The sequence below is a fragment of the Myotis daubentonii genome, chromosome 6 (genome assembly GCF_963259705.1).
Source record: "Myotis daubentonii chromosome 6, mMyoDau2.1, whole genome shotgun sequence".
NCBI lineage: Eukaryota > Metazoa > Chordata > Mammalia > Chiroptera > Vespertilionidae > Myotis > Myotis daubentonii.
In genome coordinates this window covers 86,237,826-86,254,889 of record NC_081845.1, presented here as the reverse complement: position 1 = coordinate 86,254,889, position 17,064 = coordinate 86,237,826, and the positions used below count along the sequence as shown (strand labels likewise).

At 48.2% G+C, this 17,064-nt stretch overlaps 1 protein-coding gene and 1 pseudogene across 1 annotated transcript; one reads left to right on the top strand and one right to left on the bottom strand.

Moving 5' to 3' along the window:
• Positions 1-1,844: 1,844 nt before the first annotated feature.
• LOC132237626 (Krueppel-like factor 17) lies at positions 1,845-2,604 on the bottom strand (annotated as a pseudogene).
• Positions 2,605-11,947: 9,343 nt separating this feature from the next.
• On the top strand, positions 11,948-14,540 carry LOC132237625 (RNA exonuclease 1 homolog). The gene is given in 3 exon segments (XM_059702254.1): positions 11,948-12,037; positions 12,040-12,093; positions 12,858-14,540. Coding segments are annotated over 3 exon segments (1,827 nt in total).
• Positions 14,541-17,064: the final 2,524 nt, after the last annotated feature.

Here is a 17,064-nt window from a genome sequence, read left to right as displayed (position 1 = left end):
CCTCAGATCCATAAGGGACACACTCAGGGGGCAGACTCAGTGAGCACCAAAGCCACACTGAAGCAAGTCTTGCCCCAGAAGAGTGTCTCCAGCTCAGGAGTTCTCCCACTGCAGACAGCTGACTCTCACAGTCAATTGGCCTGGAGATCAATTCCTCCCAGTGATACCTACAACAATCAAGGCTTAACTACAACAAGACTGTGCACAAAGCCCACAAAGGGGTGCACCAAGAGTGTCCACCTCAGGTAATTGGGGAGGCTGAGCCACTGGGCCCTATAGGACAACTAGCACACAAAGCCACTCTATCAACACAAGGAAGCATAAAAAATGCAGGATAAAGAAGCAGGTCACAAGTGACAGAAATGGAGGAAAGCAAACTACTGGATATAGAGTTCAAAACCACACTTTTAAGGTTTTTCAAGAATTTTCTAGAAACCGCCGATAAATTTAGTGAGACCCTCAAGAAATCTAGTGAGACCCTCGAGGTTATGAAAAAGGACCAACTAGAAATTAAGCATACACTGACTGAAATAAAGAATATTATACAGAGTTCCAACAGCAGACCAGAGGATCTCAAGAATCAAGTCAAAGATTTGCAATACAAAGAAGCAAAAATCACCCAACTGGAAAAACAAAAAGAAAAAAGAATCCAAAAATATGAAGATAGTGTAAGGATCCTCTGGGACAACTTCAAGCGTACCAACATCAGAATTATAGGGGTGCCAGAAGATGAGAGAGAGCAAGACATTGAAAACCTATTTGAAGAAATAATGACAGAAAACTCCCCCTACCTGCTGAAAGAAATAGACTTACAAGTCCAGGAAGCACAGAGAACACCAAACAAAAGGAATTCAAAGAGGACCACACCAAAACACATCATAATTAAAATGCCAAGAGCAAAAGACAAATAGAGAATCTTAAAAGCAGCAAGAGAAAAACAATCAGTTACCTACAAGGGAGTACCCATACAACTGTCAGCTGATTTCTCAACAGAAACTTTGCAGGCCAGAAGGGAGTGGCAAGAAATATTCAAAGTGATGAATACCAAGAACCTACAACCAAGATTACTTTATCCAGCAAAGCTATCATTCAGAATTGAAGGTCAGATAAAGAGCTTCACAGATAAGAAAAGGCTAAAGAAGTTCATCACCACCAAACCAGTATTATATGAAATGCTGAAAGGTATCCTTTAAGGAGAGGAGGAAGAAGAAAAAGGTAAAGATACAAATTATGAACAACAAATACACATCTATCAACAAGTGAATCTAAAAATCAAGGGAATAAATAATCTGATGAACAGAATAAACCGGTGAATATAATAGAATCAGGGGCATAGAAAGGGAGTGGACTGACTATTCACGGGGTGAAAAGGGGTGTGGGGGGTGCGGGAAGAGACTGGACAAAATTCGTTCACCTATGGATGAGGACAGTGGTGGGGGAGGTAAGGGCAGAGGATGGGGTGGGAACCGGGTGGAGGGGAGCTATGGGGGGAAAAAAAGAGGAACAACTGTAATAATCTGAACAATATAGATTTAATTTTAAAAAAATAAAATAAAGCAGCGGTTCTCAACCTGTGGGTCGCGACCCCTTTGGCAGTCGAATGACCCTCTCACAGGGGTCGCCTAAGACCATCCTGCGTATCAGATACTTACATTATGACTCATAACAGTAGCAACATTACAGTTATGAAGTAGCAACGAAAATAATTTTATGGTTGGGTCACAACATGAGGAACTGTGTTTAAAGGGCCAGAAGGTTGAGAACCACTGCTCTAAAGAGACCAGCTGGTCAGAGGCAGGCAGGATCTGGGTGGAGAAGCCAAGTGAGGGGAAGAGGAGATTGACCTAACGGCCAGGAGGACCAGCCATCTGTTCATCGTTGGCCTGTGGGTTGGGGGGTCCTGGCACCCGCAGATGTGTCCTTTGGTGTTGCCTGAGATGGTCAGACCTCATCACATGTATGTGGCCAGTAGCTGGTGTGTATCCACATATGTCGTCCAACTGAAGAAAGGCCACGTACAGACTTCCCGCACACCTTTATAGGGCCTCTCACCTGTGTGTGTGCGTTGGTGATTCAGGAGGTGGGGGCGCGTGGTGTAAGCTTTCCCACAGTTCTCACGCTGGCAGCAGGAAGGCCCTGCAACCGGGCTCTCCTCCTGGGAGCCCTTTCCGGGGTCCTGCACGTCTGCTCTGCTCTTTGGGGAGCAGGTGTGGGCTGCTCAGGGAGAAAGGGGTCTTCCTGGGAGGCTGGCTGGCTAACAAAAGCGTCCTGGGATTCTAACGTCAGCAATAAGGGGGACCCAGCCGGGGCCATCCCACAGTTGTGGGGACCTCTGGGAGGGCAACGTCTGAGCCAAAGAGGGGAGCCCTGCCTGGCCCCCAGCAGAAGGCATGGTTGGGGCAATAGCGTTCTAGATTAAAGAGTCTCTATTAGAAGGTACTGTGGAGGCCAGCATAATGCATTGCTGGTGTCCTAATGTGGCCCATTGGGGGGCATGCTTTCATTCCCACTGAAGGTCACGGCCACCCCTGGAATACTGGGCTCTCCTCAGGGCATCATATGGGGCCCTTTGAACATCATGGTTCCTGGTGGAGAGGGAGACATTCCCGGCCAGTAACGTCTTATCCTTGGTCCCTCCGTCTGGGAGGGAGGGAGTCACCTGGGGGCAGTAGTTACCACGCTCAAGCAGAAGCACATCGAGCCGTGGCCCCGTTTCCTTTGCATTCTGCCTGGGCTCCCGAGCAGAAGCCAGGGGGGTCCTCTCCAGCTGTGGACCCTGAAGGATGTGTCCGGTGCCCGCTGACCCTCGCCATTCCCATTTCTCACACCACCGGCCCAACAGGCAGAGAAGGTCACCGTCATGGCCGGCTGATGAATCCCAAGCACCAGAGAAACTGGGTTGCGACTGCGCCGCAGAGGTTGGCACTGGATCTGGAGCCCAAGGGACTCGCCGAAGGGCTTCTTCACAGCCCTCTGCCCAGGAGCGGGGTTCACAGAAACCTTCAGCCCCCCAAGAGAGCCGAGACCACACGGACTCAGGCCCTATAGGAATAAAGGCTGGAGTCACCCTCTGAGTGAAACCCCCTGCCCAGCCAAGGTGCTGGCAAAGGGCGAGGAGACTGTGTCCTTGGGGGTGAAAGCAGGTGGCTACGATGATACATTCAGGCCTCACGACCCCCATTTCCCGCTGCTGACTTCTGGGAAGAACTCTCGCAGTAGCTAGGTTTCCATAGGAGTGTTGCCAGGTTGACTCCTGCCCGCCCCCCCCCCCCCCCCAATCATATAGTAGCTGATGGGACACCGTCCTCTGTGCTGGGGACAAGGTTTTTTTAAATTTGGACCAAGGATAAGAGGAGCTTCCCTGTGATTCACCCTCCGACCCTGCCGACCCTGCGCCCTGGTGAGCTGAGCAACAACAGGGGACTCAGGACTCACACCCTCCGTTTCAGGATCAGAAGATGGGGGGATGGTGAAGTCAGGAAACGTATTCTCCTTGTTCTCTCCCTGCGGGGTCAATGCTGACTATATCCACCGACTGGCGGTCACAGCTGTGGTCCGGCACCCTCTCCACCCAGCTTTCTCTGGCTCGGGGTTCCTGAACGGCTCCCTCTCCCCCCCATTTCAGACCACAAGTGCTGACACCCACTGTTACTTGCCACGGGTGCTGTAGCCGCCCCTGTGGTTTCTCTGTGCGCTGCCCACACCTCTAAGAACAGTTCCCTTATTAAACTCCCTTTGAATCACCCAGCTGCGTTCCCACTAGGGCCCTGGGACAGGCAGTATATGTCTTAGTTAGGATTCATTTTAGAAGAAAGAGCAGAAAAGTTAAAATAACCATAGTATACAGAAGATAAAAGCTTGCCTTTCTTATGTAAATTAAACTTAGTGTTAAAAAACACCCAAAGCTAGTGTGGCGGCTCCATGGACACACTACGTAGACTTTTTCGTCCTTTTTGAATCAACATCAGAACTGTTTTCCCACAACATGACAAACTCTTCATAAAGAATCAGGACGGGGCTCAGGTCTCACCTTCTCAGTCACTTTTCCTGCTGATCACTCCAACTCTAGAAGAATCCTCTCCTCCTCCCAGGATTCCACTCTCCATCCCTGTGCGCGCGCGCACACACACACACACACACTCACACACTCACACACTCACACACTCACACTCACTCACCAGCCCTGGCATCTCTCACTGTCCAAGTTCTGAACCTGTTTATGAGCTTATCTCCTTCCTTGACTGCAGGGAGCACCTCTTTTTGTCTTATCCCCAGCCACAGTTCCTGGCACAAAACAGAGACCAATGAATGGGTTTGGATGAAAGCATGTTTTAAGGCCCACATTTTTAAAAAAACATATTTTTATTGATTTCAGAGAGGGAGAGAGAGATAGAAACACCAATGATGAGAGAGAATCATTGATCGGCTGCCTCCTGCACGCCCCCCACTGGGGATTGAACCCGCAACCCGGGCATGTGCCCTTGACCGGAATCGAACCTGGGACCTTTTAGTCCGCAGGCTGACGCTCTATCCACTGAGCCAAACCAGCTAGGGCGTAAGGCCCACATTTTTTAAAATTAATTTTTTTTTTTAGAGAGAGACATAGATTTGTTGTCCTACGTATTTATGCATTCATTGGATGATTCTTGTATGTACCCTGACAGGGGATTGAATACACAACCTTGAAGTATCAGGGACAATACTCTAACCAACTGAGCTATCCAGCCAGGGCGAGGCCCACACATTTCATCATGGAGATGTACCCCAGCTTATTTAGCTATTTCCTTATTGAACATTGAGGTGATTTTTACTTTTATATAAATATTATGGTTGGGTTTTTATTTAACCAGCGAAGAGGTGCCCCTGTTGGTGTTACTAAAAGAGACTTCTTAATAATTAGCACGCACACATGCTGACCCCTCTTTGCCCCTCTGGCTACAATTTTCCAATTGGATGGCAGGTTCACACCCAGTAATTGTTCGGTAATATCCACAGTCTTCACTAGTGAGCACTGCTACTTTCCCTTCATTTTCTTCCTCACATCCCATGTAGTCATCTCAGGTTAACAAGGGCGCTCTGTTTTCTACCTGTGCATATTAAAAAAAAGTGGGGGGCCAGACACTCAGATAAGTATTCACATTCAATTTCATTTTCCCAAAAACCACATGAAAAGAGCTTTGGAGAGAGGCCGGCCTGTGAATGCACCTGGCCCCCGCTGGCCTGCTAGAGAATCTTCGGGGTGCAACCTGCTGCCTCTGAGCCTCCGTTTCCTCGCCTGTCTGACCGGGATGAGGATGCCTGGTGACGGGGTGGCTCTGCGGACTGAACTTGATGTCTGTGAACAGGCCTGGCTCTTCGCAGCTGGTGGCAAGTGCAGGCTCAGTCCCAAGTGAGGGGCTCAGCGCGGATTCAGCTGGGGAGCTCAGGCAGCTATCAGGACATCCTCCCCGCACGGGCAAGGGCATCTTTAGGGCCAGTGGGGGCTCCTGGAAGGAGGAACCCCTGTGTGAGCAGACAGTGTCAGCTCCCTATGGCCAGGGAGCTACGCGAGGTGCCCCAAGCAGTGGGGGTCCCCACCTTCCTCTCCCTGGGAAGGTCTTGAAACCCATCTGTAATGTGGTAACCTCCCCGGGCTGGAGGGCGGGAGAGTCGTTAGGGACACCTGCCTTCCCCCTCCCCCTCTCAGTGGGAACCCATGGGGACTGAGCACCTGGGCTCCACAGCTCCTGGGAACACGTGGCCACAGAGGTTCCAGGCTGCCCTGCAGGAAAGGGGCGGAGTGGAGCCCAGACTGGAGGAGGTTTCCTCAGGACACCGAGGGTGTAAGCAGCATGAAGATTAAAAATAATCATGGGGGAGAATCACGGGGACTATTAAAATAATCAAAGGGAAACGAAGTGAAGCTGGCACCAGAATAAAGAAATGAGAGCCATAAACCCGCCAATGTAAAAGGCATTAACACGCAATAAAAAACATTTCCTAAATAAGGGGGACAGGAGGGACTATTCAATTAATAATCTTGGAATAATTGATTAGCTCTCTGGGAGGAAATTAGATACACATCGTCTATCATACAGCAAAATTAACTCCCGATGGAGTTAAGTCGGGGGTGCTGAGAGCAAACTACATACGCACAGAAAGACAATAGAAGTGAGACTATGTCCTGGCGTGGGGGGCGGGGGGTGGGGGTGCTCATTGGTGAGAATGTGGTGCTGATGCAACAAGATTGCGATTCAGTCCCTGGCCAGGGCACATGCGAGAATCACCCAGTGAGTGCATGGATGAGAGGAACAACAGACCCATGTTTCTCTCCCTCTCTTGCTCTCAAATCAATTTTTTTTTTTAAGTGAGACTATATCAATTCACTGGAAGGGGGAGCAGACTTTCTAGGCTTAAAAGGCACAAGATAAATCCCAATAGGGAAGATGGATATGTTAGTTCATACGAAACAAAAAACCGCAGGTTAAGAAAAAAAAGTGAAATTTGCCCAGCCGCTGTGGCTCAGTGGTCGAACATCGGCCTATGAACCAAGAGGTTACGGTTCGATTCCCGGTACATGCCCAGGTTTCAGGCTTGATCCCTAACGTGCAGCACGCAGGAGGCAGCTGTTTCAATGATTCTCTCTCATCACTGATCTCTCTCTCTCTCTTCCTCTCTGAAATCAATAAAAAATATGTATATTTTTAAAAAGTGAAATTAAAAGTAGTCAGTTAATTGGGAGGTGAGTCCAGCCAAGTGCAATATACAACGGGTTGGTATCTTTCGTGTGTGAAAGTTCTTACAAAGACACTGGCATTACGGGACGACAATAAACAGACAATACAGTGAAGGAAACGAGTGAGGCCATCATGTTGTGATCAGAGAGGTTATATACTATTTTTTAATGATTAAATTAGGATGGTTTTCCTTGTCCTTTTTTTTTTTTTAATTTTTTTTTTAGAAATGCCAAATACTGTTGGGGATGAAATAGGCTTGTCATGCATAGTGGTAGAGTATAGATTTTTTTTCTAGTTTTTTATTTTTATTTTAAGAAAAATGATTTTAACTATAATAATGTTACATGCATTAAACATTAATACCTCAAGAAAAATGATTTTACATATGGCAATGTTGCATGCAACAAACACCAATTATTCAAGAAAAATGAACTTACATATAATAATATTACATGCTATAAACATTATTATTTTAAGAATAAAAGGATTGTAAGTGTAATAGTATTACCCAAACTGTACTAACATAGTATGATATCACAAAAGTTATAGGAATTATTAAAAATCTGCAAATAACAGGATTATTTCTTTTATATTCTAGAATATTTTCTCCCCCTCTGGCTCTATTTTTTGTCATCAGTTTATGTTGTTCATTGTATTCTACAAATGAGTGAGGGCATATGATATTTATCTTTCTCCAACTGGCTTATTTCACTTAGCATGATGCTTTTAAAGTCTATTTTGTCGAATATGAGTATTGCTCCTCCAGCTTTTGTTCGTTACCATTTTCATGGAAAATTTTTTTCCACCCCTTCACTTTCATCCCATGTGTGTCTTTTGTTTTGAGGTGGGTCTCTTGTAGACAGCATATAGTTGGGTCATGTTTTTGTGTCCATTCAGCTACCCTACACCTTTTGATTGGAGCATTTAATCCATTTACATTTAGAGTTATTATTGAGAGGTACTTATTTATAGCCATTTTAATTCTGTATGGCTAGGTTTCTCTCTCTCTGTTTCTTCTTCTCAGCAATCCCTTACAGCAATCCCTTTAGCATTTCCTGTAATGCTGGCTTGGTGGTGATGAACTCCTTTAGCCTTTTTTGGTCTGGGAGTTATCTGACCGTCTATTTTGAATGATAGCCTTGCTGAATATAATCATCGTGGTTTCAAATCCTTGCTTTCCATTACCTTGAGTACTTCATGCCATTCCCTTCTGGCCTGTAGAGTTTCTGATGAGAAATCAGGTGTCAGCCTTATGGGAACTCCTTTGTAGGTAACAGTTTTCTTTTCTCTTGCTGCCTTTAAGATTCCCTCTTTGTCTTTAATTTTTGGCATTTTTATTATGATGTGTCTGGGTGTGGGTCTGTTTGGGTTCTTCTTGTTTGGGGTTCTCTGTGCTTCCTGAACTTGTTTGACTTTTTCCTTTACCAGGTTAAGGAAGTTTTCTATCATTATTTCTTCAAACACCTTCTCTATCCCTTTCTTCCTTGCTGTCTCTTCTGGCACACCTACTATTTCAATATTGTTACATTTCACATTGTCCCACAGCTCCCTTAAGCTATCCTCCTGTTTTTTAATTGTTTTTTCTTTTTGGTTCTCTAATTTAGTAATATTTTCAACTCTGTCTTCTAATTCACTGATTTGATCCTCTGCTTCCCCTAATCTGCTGTGTATTCCTTCCAATGTGTTCTTTATTTGTGTTATGTCATTCTTTATCTCAGACTATTTTTTTCATAGTTACTGTATCTTTTTTCATACTGTAGAGCATTTTTAATATTATTACTCTGAACTCTGATTCAGATAAATTTCTTTTTTTTAATATATTTTTATTGATTTCAGAGAGGAAGGGAGAGGGAGAGAGAGAGAGATAGAAACATCAATGATAAGAGAGAGTCATTGATCGGCTGCCTCTTGCACACCCCCTGCTGGGGGTTGAGCCCGCAACCCAAGCATGTGCCCTTGGCTGGAATCGAACCCAGGACCCTTCGGTCTGCAGGCCAATGCTCTATCCACTGAGCCAAACCAGGTAGGGCCAGATAAATTTCTTATCTCTGCTATATTTATCTCTTCTTCTAGTTCTTTCATTTGGGGGTTGTTTCTTTGTCTCCTCATTTTGGTTGTCTGTTTGGGTTTGTGACTGTGTATTAGGTAGATCCTCTCCACCTCTCAATCTCTAGTGCAGGACAGTGTTAAAGGTTGTTTCTGTCTAATTGGATCAGGCTAAGACTCAAAGCCTCCAGAGACCACTTCTGTCTACAGACTAATAGGATTCAGAGTTGAATTGCCCCCAGGCAAACATCCTCAGGTGTGGTGAGAGATTTTTCAACAGGGTGGGGCAGTTGCTTCTGCCTGGAGGCTAATAACTACTTTTAATCTCTTAAGTGGCCTCAGGGCAAGGCGTTTTCGGGGGGGGGGGTGTTTCCATTGTCTTCCCCCCAGACAAGGCAGATGTCTATGTGGGAAAGATGTCCTCCGTTGTGTGAGGGAATGGCTCAGACCAGGAAACTGTCTGCCTTCTGAGCTCTATCCCCAGAGTCCCCACTTCTGGGTACTGCTCTCACACTTCACCCTCCCTCTGCCAGAGCACAAAATGGGTGGCTCCACAGTGTACTTAGTGTGTTGGCCCTTTATGAGGGTGCCTGAATTTCCAGCCATCTCTCCCTCTCAGACAGCACCACACTGCTTTTCACAGCTAGATGTTATGTGGGTACCCTCCTCAGTTTGGTGCTCGCTGCTGGAGAGCCCAGCTTCAGGATTATATCCCAGAGTTCTCAGTGGCACCCCCACCCCTACAGCTGAGATATCTCTCTGGGACTTCAGTTGCCATCTGTGGGTTCCCAACCAGCCCTTTTGCGCCTCCGTCCCTCATACCAGTCTCTATGCAGACTCTACCTTCAGTCCTTGGGGATCAGGGTTCTCTCCTGTGGGTTTTCTGTTGATTATTCAGGAAGACTTTCCATATTTCAGTTGTAATTCCAGCTTGTTTCTGGGAGCATGTCCGTGCAGCATCCTCCTACTCTGCCACCATTTTTAATCCAACCCCTGCCCCATTTCTATTATTTTTTTTCAGTAGAGCATAGATTTGCACAGGGATGTTATCAGGGAGCTTTAAAACACAGAGGCCTTAAGTCAGTGGTTCTCAACCTTCCTAATGCCACAGCCATTTAATACAGTTCCTCATGTGGTGGTGACCCCCAACCATAAAATTATTTTCATTGTTACTTCATAACTGTAATTTTGCTACTATTGTGAATCATAATGTAAATATCTGATATGCAAGATGTATTTTCATTGTTATAAATTGAACATAATTAAAGCATAGTGATTAATCACAAAAACAATATGTAATTATATATGTGTTTTCTTTTTTAAAAAATATATTTTATTGATTTTTTACAAAGAGGAAGAGAGAGGGATAAAGTTAGAAACATCAATTAGCTGCCTCCTACTGGGGATGTGCCTGCAACCAAGGTACATGCCCTTTGACCGGAATCGAACCTGGGACCCTTCAGTCCACAGGCTGACGCTCTATCCACTGAGCCAAACTGGTTAGGGAATATATGTGTTTTCTGATGGTCTTAGGCGACCCCTGTGAAAGGGTCGTTCGACCCCCAGAGGGCTTGTGACCCACAGGTTGAGAACCGCTGCCTTAAGTGATGGCCTAATCATTGGAGAAAAGCAAATGGAAACCTTAGTGAGGTAGCACTCACACCAATTCAGAAGGCCACTATCCAATTAAACTGCAATTAGTGCCCAGGCCAGAATGGCTCCATGGTTGGAGACTCCACCTTTGGATCAAAAGGTCTCAGGATTGATACCCAGTCAAGGGCATATTACTCAGCTGTGGGATTGATGCCCAGGTCCCATCAGGGTGTGTGCAGGTGGAAGTCAATTGATCCTCTCCCTCCCTATAACTCTTTCTGAAAATTAATGAAAAAAATATACTCCCCTGATATTTTTTTAAAAAAGAAGTAGATTCTGACACATACTCCAATGTAGATAATGACCTATCAGGACATGATGCTACATGAAATCAGCCAGGCTAAAGAGACAAATTCTGTAGAATTCCACTTTAATGAGGCGGTCAAATTCACAGGGACAGAAACTGGAATGTTAGCATCCAGAGACTGGGGGTAGAGGGAAGGCAAAGTTGGGATGTTTAATGGGTACAGAGGTTCAGTTTAGCAAAATGAAAAAACAGAGAAGGAGCCTTATGGAAGGATGAATATGTACTCTGGGTTGAGCATCAACCTAGAAACCAGGAGGTCACGGTTTGACTTAGGGTACAGGAACCTGCCTGGGTTGCGGGCGCCATCCCTAATGTGGGGCATGCAGGAGAGAGCCAATCAATGATTCTCTTACCATTAATGTTTCTCTCTCTCTCTCTCTCTCTCTCTCTCTCTCTCTCTCTCTCTCTCTCTGCCTTATCTTTCCTTTCTGAGGATATTATTTTAAAAAATATATAAATGAAATTCATAATGATGATAAAAATAAATAAATTAACAACCATGTCCAGTTTCTCAGTGGTTGGAGCATCAGCCCACGGATCAAAAGGTTGAGGGTTCAAATTGCGTTCAAAGGCACATACCTCCATGGTGGATTTGACACCCAGCTTCCAGGCAGGGTATGTGTGGGAGGCAACCAATCTCTCTCTCTCTCTCTCTCTCTCTCTCTCTCTCTCTCTTAGCCTCTCTCTCGCTCTCCCAAATCTCCCTAAAAATCAATGGAAAAAATTCCTCTGGAGAGGATTAACAAACAAAAACTTAAAAATTAAATAAAATAAGCTAATGGTCCAGCAGTGCCACTTCTGGGTATATACACACAGAAATGGAAAGCAGGGTCCTGAAGAGCTATTTGGGCACCTGTGTTCACATCTCAGATGGAAGCAGCCACTGAGGAATGTGCATGGAGAGATAGATGGATAAGAAGCAAAATGGAGCCTAGACATGTACCATGGAATAGTGTTCAGCTTTAAAAAAGGAAGGAAATTCTGACACGTGCTCCCAACATGGATGATGACCTTGGAGGATATAATGTCTCATGATATCAGCCAGGCCCAAAAAGGCAAGTTCTGTAGAATTCCACTTTAATGAGGTGGTCAACTTGACAGAGACAGAAAGTGGAAAGTTGGTGTCCAGGGACTTGGGGGAGAAGGAAGGGAGAGTTCGGGTGTTGCATGGGTTCAGAGGTTCCGTTTAGCAAGATGGACAGCGGGGAGGGAGCCTTATGGAGGGATGACCATGTGTTTCAGCCCCCCCAGAGAAGAGAAGGCGGAGGACAAGGAGCCATTGCATCTGACCGCTCTGTCCCCTGGGCAGGAGCATAGAGGACCTCTCATCTCACCAAGCAAGGCAAGGAGACGCAGTCCCACACACCCCGAGTCCTGGCAGACAAGTGCCGGGACCCATATTGAATCAGACTTGTGCTCCACCCTGGGGGTGGGGGGAGGGGAAGGGACAAGAGCAGGGAGAGTGAGATGTGTGTGACCCCTCCCACAAGGTCACAGCGCCTGACCCCTGTCTTGCTCCGGACTTGGGCTGTGCCCTCTTGACCTGTGAGAGCCTTGGCTTCCTCCCCTTGGCCCAGAGGCAGGCACGGTTGTCGGGGGAGTCTGGGGCACTCAGTGGCCTGGCACAGGGAGAATCGAGCAGAGGATGGGGCTCACTCTCTGAACTCAGAGCTCCCTCCTGTTGACTCAGTCCCCAGGGAGCTCCGGGATTCTAGAAGCCAGTCAGTCCAGAGAAGATGGGATTACGTAGGGTGGGAGAAGATCCCATCAGGTACAGTAGTATTCATTGGCTGAGCGAGTTAATCTTCTTGGAGGCGGGGCTTTCCACCAGTATAAGAGCTGAGGGCACCCAGCCTTGGCTTCCAGACAACAGAGCCCAGGAGAGCAGGACCATGTCGGCACCCAGGGGAAGGGTATCAGTGCGAACTCCAGCCCTCCTGAGGGCCAAGGCACCGAGCTGCTTTCCTCGCAGCCATCTGCAAGCTCAAAAGGCCAAGCTGAATGCCTCCTATCCTGCCGCCATTCTGGTGCCTCTCCCTCTCTACCAGGCACCCTGCCATCAGCCTGTTGGCCCCGGCGGCCTGTTCCCGGTGCCCGCCACATACAGCTGGGCCCCCAAATACCTCCTCACCCAGCCAGAGTCTGTGAGGAGAGGCTGGGCCCCCCGAACCCGGCTACCCACCACCCAGGAGATGTGTGACCTGCTGCGGGGAGCACACAAGGCTCCCATGAAGTCAGCCAGTGTGCCCCAGGCTGCCCAGCAGCCGGCCCCGAAGCACCTCTCAGCCGCCAGAGACAAGAGGAGGATTGCCCGCGTCCCCATGCCCTGCCTGGGTGAAGGTGCCAAGAGGCGCCTCCTGGCCAGCAGCAGCAGCAGCAGCAGCAGCAGCCGCCCACCTTCCAGAAACCAGGGGCTGGGCAGCCAGCTCCCAGAGGCACCCGCCCCATCCGGCCAGGCGTCCATGGCCACCAGCCCCGTGCCCCCAACGCGCCTGGCCCGCGGCCCACCTGTGCAGACTTCTCAGAAGCCCGTTCCTCCAACACAGTGTGGGGGCAAAGTGCCCGCCATCACCCCTCAACGCCGTCTCAGCCTCTTTATGGACAAGGGTCTCAAGTTCTGCTCCTCCACCCAGGAAGCCACAGGGAAGGAACTGAAGGAGGAGAAGGCGGCCGACCACCAGAGCCCCAGCAAGAGGATCGACCCGGAAGTGGCCAACACCTTCCACAACATGCAGGGCCTGGAACCCGGCCCTGGAGCCGGTCTCCTCAAGACCCGGGACAGCGGGGCTGTGTCCCAGGAGGTGGTGCCGGGGGGCAAGTTGGCCGCCCAGACCAGCTTCTGGCTCCAGCACCCGCACAGCCTCCCTGAAGAGGATCCTTTGCCCGGGGCCACCCTGTACCAGCGCCTCAAGGAGCACTTGCTCACCCAGGCCCAGCTCAAGGAGAACGGCTACCCCTTTGCGCACCCCACACTGCCGGGGGGCGCTGTCCTCTTCACCGCCCAGGAGAAGCCGCCCCAAGACGCCTCCTGCAGGCTGTGCTGCCGCTGTGGCACCCAGTACCTCGTGGCCCCCTCGGGCCGCTGTGTGCGCCAGGAAGAATGTCGCTACCACTGGGGGCGGCTGCGCCCCACTCCAGCCGCTGGGGGCTGGCAGATTCAGTACACGTGCTGCTCGGCCGCCATCGGCTCCCCTGGCTGCCAGGTGGCCCGGCAGCACGTGCAGGACGGCCGCCAGCAGGACCTGCAGGGCTTCGTGCACACCGTGGACAAAGAGCTGCCCGCAGGGGCTCACCCCGGCATCTACGCCCTGGACTGTGAGATGTGCTACACCACCGCTGGCCTGGAGCTGACCCGCGTCAGCGTGGTGGACAGCGCCCTGCGCCTGGTGTACGACACCTTCGTCAGGCCGGACCGCGACATCGTCGACTACAACACCAGGTTTTCCGGAGTCACCGCGGCGCACCTGGCCCACACCAGCACCTCCATCCGCGACGTCCAGGCCGCCCTGCTGACGCTCTTCAATTCCCGCACCATCCTCATCGGACACAGCCTGCAGAGCGACCTGCTGGCCCTGAAGCTCATCCACGGCACCGTGCTGGACACATCCGTGCTCTTCCCGCACCGCCGCGGCCTCCCCTACAAGCGCTCCCTTCGCAACCTCGCCGCTCACTACCTCGGACACGTCATCCAGGACCGCACGGACGGACACAGCTCCAGCGAGGACGCCAGCGCCTGCATGCGCCTGGTCATCTGGAAGATGGGACAGCACGCCGACACTCAGCGTGACCGCAGCCCAGCACAGTGTGGACAGGACTAGGACTTGGGAAAGTGCTTTGTGATCACATGTATCCCTGGCCCCACATGTCTAACAATAAAGGAATGGTTCAGTACACTATAGCACATCTGTTGTGTTATTTGTCATCATGTCATTTCCTATGGACCGCCATGGCTCTGGGTTTCATTGGGATCCAGGAACCTGCCTGGGTTGCCTGCTCTACCCCCAAGGTGGGGCATGCACGAGGCGACAGCCGATCAATGATTCTCTCATCATTGATATATCTCTTCCCCCCCCTTCCTCTCTGAGATGTAATTTTAATATATATATTTTAAAATAATAACAATGATAAAATCTAATTAAACTTAACAGCCCTGTCCAGTTACCTCAATGGCTGGAGCATCAGACCACGGATCAAAGGGTGGAGGGTTCCATTTCCGCTCAAGGACACATAACTCGGTGGTGCTTCTGACCCCCAGCTTCCAGGCAGGGTGCGGGTGGGAGCCAACTCTCTGTCCCTCTGTCCCTCTCTCTCTCTGTCTACCTCCCCCCTTCCCTTTCCACTCTGAGATATTATTTTAATAGTAGTAGCCCAGTGCACCAAATTCCTGTACATTGAAAGGGAATTCTTTCTTTTTTATTTATTTTTTTTAATTAAATCTTTCTTGTTCAGATTATTACATTTGTTCCTCTTTTTTCCCCCCATAACTCCCCTCCTCCCAGTTCCCGCCCCACCCTCCGCCCTCACTCCCCACCCACTGTCCTCATCCATAGGTGCACGATTTTTGTCCAGTCTCTTCCCGAATCTCCCACACCCTTTTCCCTCCCAAGAATAGTCAGTCCATTCGAAAGGGAATTCTTTAACAGAAATATTTTAATATTGCTATTTGCCCTTTCTCTATAATAGAAGTGTGAGAGATGAAAGGAAATTAGTAAACTGTATAGGAAAATAATATATAAATTTATTAATAAATACACAGTAACAAACTGATATAACAACAGAGGCATGATATAAAAACGACAAAAACATGATATGAAAACAGCAGTGATGCAAACAATGACTCATAAAGTGATTAAACTTATTCTAAAATCTCCATGTACACCACGTTAAGAGTGAAAACACTTTCAGAGTGCTCGACTAATTCCCCTTGTGCTGAAGTATTTAGAACTTTAACTTTAACATCACATGCTCTTTGAACTCGAGAGAAAGCAACATGTAACTGACCATGTGCAAAAATGGGTTCAGGTCGGAATATGCCTACTCTGTCTAGAGTTTGTCCTGGTGATTTATTAATAGTCATCACAAATGCTGGCCTCACGGGAAACTGTCGTTGAATCAATTTAAATGGGAGGCCAGCGTCAGATGGGTAATCAGAACAACCATCTCCCTCTGCAGATCCTGTTAATACTGCAGCTTTGATAAGGTCAGGTGGTAATCTTTTGGTAATTGCCGGAAGCCGGTCCATCCTTGCTGCTTGACACAGTCGCTGCAGGAAAGAAACATCTGCACAGCATATGTTTCAAGGGACCTGGCATATATAGCATACTGTTCTTAATATGTTTGCTCCCCTTAACGCTGTGTGTTTTAACCAAGGTCACCTCTCTGAGAAAGGTTGTTTCCCCAGGTAGGAATTTTTCCCTGAAGTCAGGGAGGGGATGAAACTCCTTAACTAAGTGCCAGGCGGGTAGTTAATCACTACAAACAATCATGCTTAAGCTACATAATCTTTACTCCTTGGAATGGAGATAAGAAACGCCCTAACCTTTGTAATAGAAATTGACAGGATTAAAATCAACTGGTATAAATACGGATGTAACAAGACAATAAGCAGCAGAACCTCTCTGGAGATCCAGACCAGAACTTGGCTGGAGATCCTGGCTAGAGATCCTGGCTAGGCTGCTGATCAACTGAACGCTGTCTCCGTGTCATTCCTTCTTCGCCGACTCCGTCCACACCTTTGGGGACCCCTGGACCTGCTGGGGTTGGACCCCAGCATCTGGCGCCCGAACAGGGTTCCCTTAGGTAAGTCCCCCCGTACTTGGGACAGATAGGACTGCACCGTAGGGTGCTTCAGACCCCCCCTATAGAGGATAAGTAGGGTAAGCGGGTAGTTAGTACAGAACTTAGATTGACAAGATGGGTCATACTGAGTCTAAAGAAAAAAGACTCTGTATTAATCTTTTAACGCATATGCTTACTAGCAGAATTGGAGTTGAGGTTACTCCCAGTGAGACAGAAAGTTTTATAGAAGAAGTATGTCAATGGCTTCCAGAGGATGGAACTGTTAATTTAAAAACTTGGGTTGAAGTAGGAAAGCAATTAAAGAAACACCATGGATCTGAGGAGGTCCTGCCATGTTTCTTTTCCCTCTGGGATTCAATCTGTGACACCTTGGCACCAGAGGCAAAAATGGTTGAACTTTCTCAAAATTTAAATAGTCCCTCGGCTCCACCCAGAGAGGATACATCATCATTGTCTTCAGCTCAATCTAAAAGCAATTTAGCTATGCCTACTGATCGGGAGGAGAATAAGTATCATAAACATGACCATTGGTCCTTTCCAGTC